Consider the following 4,187-nt stretch of genomic DNA (forward strand, 5'->3'; position numbering starts at 1 on the left):
GCGCCGCAGTTTTATAAATCTGATTTTTTTTTTTTGCGCAGCTCATTTTTGGCTTTGTGCGGACGCAATGTTTTAGGATGGTTTCTACGCATATTGTTATAAATGAGGCCCCTGAACCTTTGCAGAGTCCTACCCTACCCACACACACCCACACACACCCACCCCCACACATACACACACACACACACTCAAACACAAGCACACCGGGAACTACAGTTTAGGCCCCGGTGTGTATCTCACAAAGCCTCCAAAACCCTTATGTGCTCAAACAAGGGAGAAATGATTCCTAATAAAAAATGTGAAAATGAAATAAAGGCTAAAAGGTTGATATTCTTGGTAATTTAATGGATTTCATATGGAGGCAAAAATAAGCCCTGGACTTCAGCTTTTTTTTTCTTTCTGTCAGTGATTGTGTGAGTTATTTGTGTGAAATGAATTGATATAAATATGTTTTTTTAAGTATTTTTATTTTTCAGTTACACATTGGATTTACTTAATTGATTCACACAAATTGTTAAGTCCGTTTTTCTCATAATGTCTGACTGAAGTAAAACTATTAATTACTCAATTATGTATAAACATGTTATAATAATAATAATAATAATAATAATAATAATAATAATAATATTACATTACATTTCATTTAGCTGACGCTTTCATCCAACTTCCATTAAGAGCTTTCAACAATGAAGGTACAAACTCAGAAGAACAGGAATCACGTCAGTACTATAGCTTCAAATAAATATTACTACTAATAATAGTAATATATAAAGAAATGCAGAACATTTTACTAAATAAGACATTTCAATTATGTTTAGTTTAATCCATAAGGTTGGGAGGTTGATAATGAATGACTTAGACCAGAATCTTTTGAATATTTATTATAATTTCACAGCGTTTATGTTCATCATGAAAAGGAAAATATATTTTAAAGAATAATAATAATACATTTCAGGGTTTAAAAAAAAATGTCCATCAATTCTCATGTACAAACATATATACAGTACACTGCCAATCACTGACTGACTAAAATGTTAACATTGCCTCACCAGGGGGCGCCCTTAGCTCAGTTGGTTGTCACTCCCCTCTCTGCCCCATTTCACCTCTGTCTCTCTGCACTATCAATAAAGCATAAAAATGCCCAAAAAATATCTAAAAAAAAAACTAAAAAAACATTGCCTCACCAACTTTCATTTCATTGTCCACATTGGTTGAATTCACACTAATTGCAGTATTCATCCTTTTATATTCATTCATAAGGTTATAATAATATCCATTCAGTTACATTTATTTATACTCAGGCAGCTCGTTCCATGTTATTAAAACACAAATTGTGAAGATGTTTTTTCTCTATTCAACAGTTATCAGTGTTACTACATTAGAACATTATGCAAAACAAACTCTTAAATGTTCACTATGTAACTTTTGGTTGTGTCAGAGAAGTGAACACTTTCTAAGGTTTATTCTCATAACTGAATAAACTAAACTTTCCTCACACGAAAATGTGATCCCTGGAACATGTTGAGAACATATGTTTAGTAAACTAACTGCATGCTCTCTATGTAAGCAAATCCCCCTCCCACAGTTTGGTTTACAAGCATATTCTAGTCCTTCTTTTGGTTCCAGGTTCCTCAAAATAATTTAGTTTTGATGATAGAATTATTCAATACTAAGAATTACATGTAGAGAAAATATGTTTTGTAAACTAACTGCAGGCTCTGTGAATGTAAATAAATCCCCCTCCTCTGAAACGGCATAGTGCACCTTTAAAACACAAATTCTAAACACACATATAAATACAAAAAATAATCTAACAATTATGAGTGTAAATACGTTAGGGCATTTTACAAAACAAACTCTTGAGGTGTTTGTAGATTTCTTTCATTTTCAGCCCATATATAATTGGGTTAAATAGAGGATGATACATAAGCAATTGTAAAGTCATTATGAAACTAACTATTTTGGGAAAGTCTGTGCCCAGTCGCAGTAAAAGCACATCGTATGCAATCAAACAAGAGAAGTTGATTAAAACTATCAGATGTGGTAAACATGTCTGGGCTGCTTTTCTCCTCACTTCTCTACTGCTTCTATATGCAATTATAAATATCCTTGTGTATGTGAATAGTATGAAAATCGTAGGCGAAATTACCGTAATGACTACAATAACCAAACCATATACATGCAGCACTGCAGACCTCACACAGTGCAGTGTCTGAAATGTGCTGTTACACATTATCCCCTTCAAAGTAAAATAACAGAGTTTTTTCTTAGCGCTCAAAATAGCTGACACAGCACATTGACAGGCAGGCACAAGCCAAGCTACAACCAGTAAAACATTCACATTAGTCTTTGTCATGATGGTTTGATATTGCAGAGGTTTGCATATAGACACATAGCGGTCATAAGACATAGCTGCCAGTAGTAAAAACTCTGACCCAGACAGAGAATAATATGCAAAGGCCTGAAAGAGGCAAGCCGAATATGAGATGGTTTGTCTTTCAGATAAAAAATCGATTAAAAGTTTGGGGTAGGTAACGGTGCTGAAAAGAACAGAGTTGATGAGCAAGGCAGCAATGAAAATGTACATCGGTTCGTGGAGGTTTTGGTGATTCCAGATCAGATACACAATAGTAGAATTGCTGCATATTACCAGAATATAAAGTGTTAACATTATCACAAAATAAAGGTATCGGTATTTGTGCAGTTCCACATAGCCATCGATAAGAATAAATGTTACATTGACTTTATCATCCATGAAGGCTGTCCTAGGAGAAAATATTATAAGTCTTATTTTGAAATTCACATTAACATTAACATAGCATACAAACCATGTATCTCCCACAGCTCAGTATGTGAAAGTTACGAGCACGTATCAACACATGATAACACAGAAAGTGAACGGTTTGAGTCTGCAGGTTGTTTTTATCAGAATATTTTAACCTCCATGGATCTCATTAAGTTCATGGAACTCTAGAGGCTTTAAACTTAATGGTGTTATTGTCTGATGTCATGTTTTGCAATGCCCAGTTAAAGTTGCACTATGCAGTTTCAGAGGAGGGGGGTTTGTTTACATTCACAGAGCCTGCAGTTAGTTTACAAAACATATTGTCTCTACATGTAATTCTTAGTGATGAATAATTATATCATCATAAATCAAAACAATTTTTTTGAGAAACCTGGAACCAAACGTAAGACTAGAATATATTTGTAAACCAAACCGTGGGCCCTGCTGCTGTAAACAACAACAGTGAAACAGTAACTTTTCAGGAAGCCTTTTAACTATAAGATCATGTGATCACATTTTCCTGTGAGGAAAGTTTATTCAGTTGTGAGAATATATCCTTAAAACACATTGACAGTCTGCACCAAGGTCAGAATATAATTTAATATAGTTTTTCTTAATGCTGTTTCAGAAGTCCTGCTTTTGTCATGGGTACACTAACCCAAGAACAACAGCAGGAGTGGTAAAAATACTACCGCTTTTGTCCAAAGGGGCCGCTAGAATGAACACAGACTGAGAGTTCTAAGGTAAGGGTCTATAGAACAATTTTGGTTGGAGTGTCTATAAACCAGACCAGTGCTTAACACTGGATGACATCCATCCATGCGCATGTCGAGTATTTAATATCAACAAAGTCACGTGACCGGGGATGACGTTGGGCCGCTCGTCTATATAAGCCCACGTCACTCTCAACGATGTCCCTTGTGTCTTCTTGCAAAATTCCGAGTGACAGAGAAATCTGCTGGTCATCAAGAATTCATAGAACCGTAGTCACATACGTAACTCTCATTCTATTTCATTCTTACTGACCGCCAGAGGCAGTGCTTAACACTGGATGACTATTACCAACATAGTCACGAGGAATCCTGTACCCAACTATTAGGAATGGCCTGAGGGTTCCTGAAAAACAGCTGCAGCCAGTGCGTGGCGAGCAGCTACATTGACCCTGTAAAATCAGGCAAAGGTGCACGCTGAAGCCCAGGAGGCCGCTGCACAGATCTCACTTAGAGGCACTCCTCTTAGTGCTGCCCAGGAAGTGGAGACACTTCTTGTGGAATGGCCTCTGACGTTATGAGGCAAACGCAGTCCTCTTAATAATAATAATAATAATAATAATAATAATAATAATAATAATAATAATAATAATAATAATAATAATAATAATAATAATAATAATAATAATTTG

At 35.5% G+C, this 4,187-nt stretch overlaps 1 protein-coding gene across 1 annotated transcript; it reads right to left on the reverse strand.

Moving 5' to 3' along the window:
* Positions 1–1,834: 1,834 nt before the first annotated feature.
* On the reverse strand, positions 1,835–2,755 carry LOC307258877 (olfactory receptor 11A1-like; the record flags this gene model as incomplete). The annotated part of the gene is made up of 1 exon (XM_080038543.1): positions 1,835–2,755. One exon carries the CDS (start codon positions 2,753–2,755, stop codon positions 1,835–1,837), a length of 921 nt encoding a protein of 306 aa, XP_079894669.1.
* Positions 2,756–4,187: the final 1,432 nt, after the last annotated feature.

This window comes from Ammodytes marinus (assembly GCF_949987685.1).
Source record: "Ammodytes marinus genome assembly, chromosome: 12".
NCBI lineage: Eukaryota > Metazoa > Chordata > Actinopteri > Uranoscopiformes > Ammodytidae > Ammodytes > Ammodytes marinus.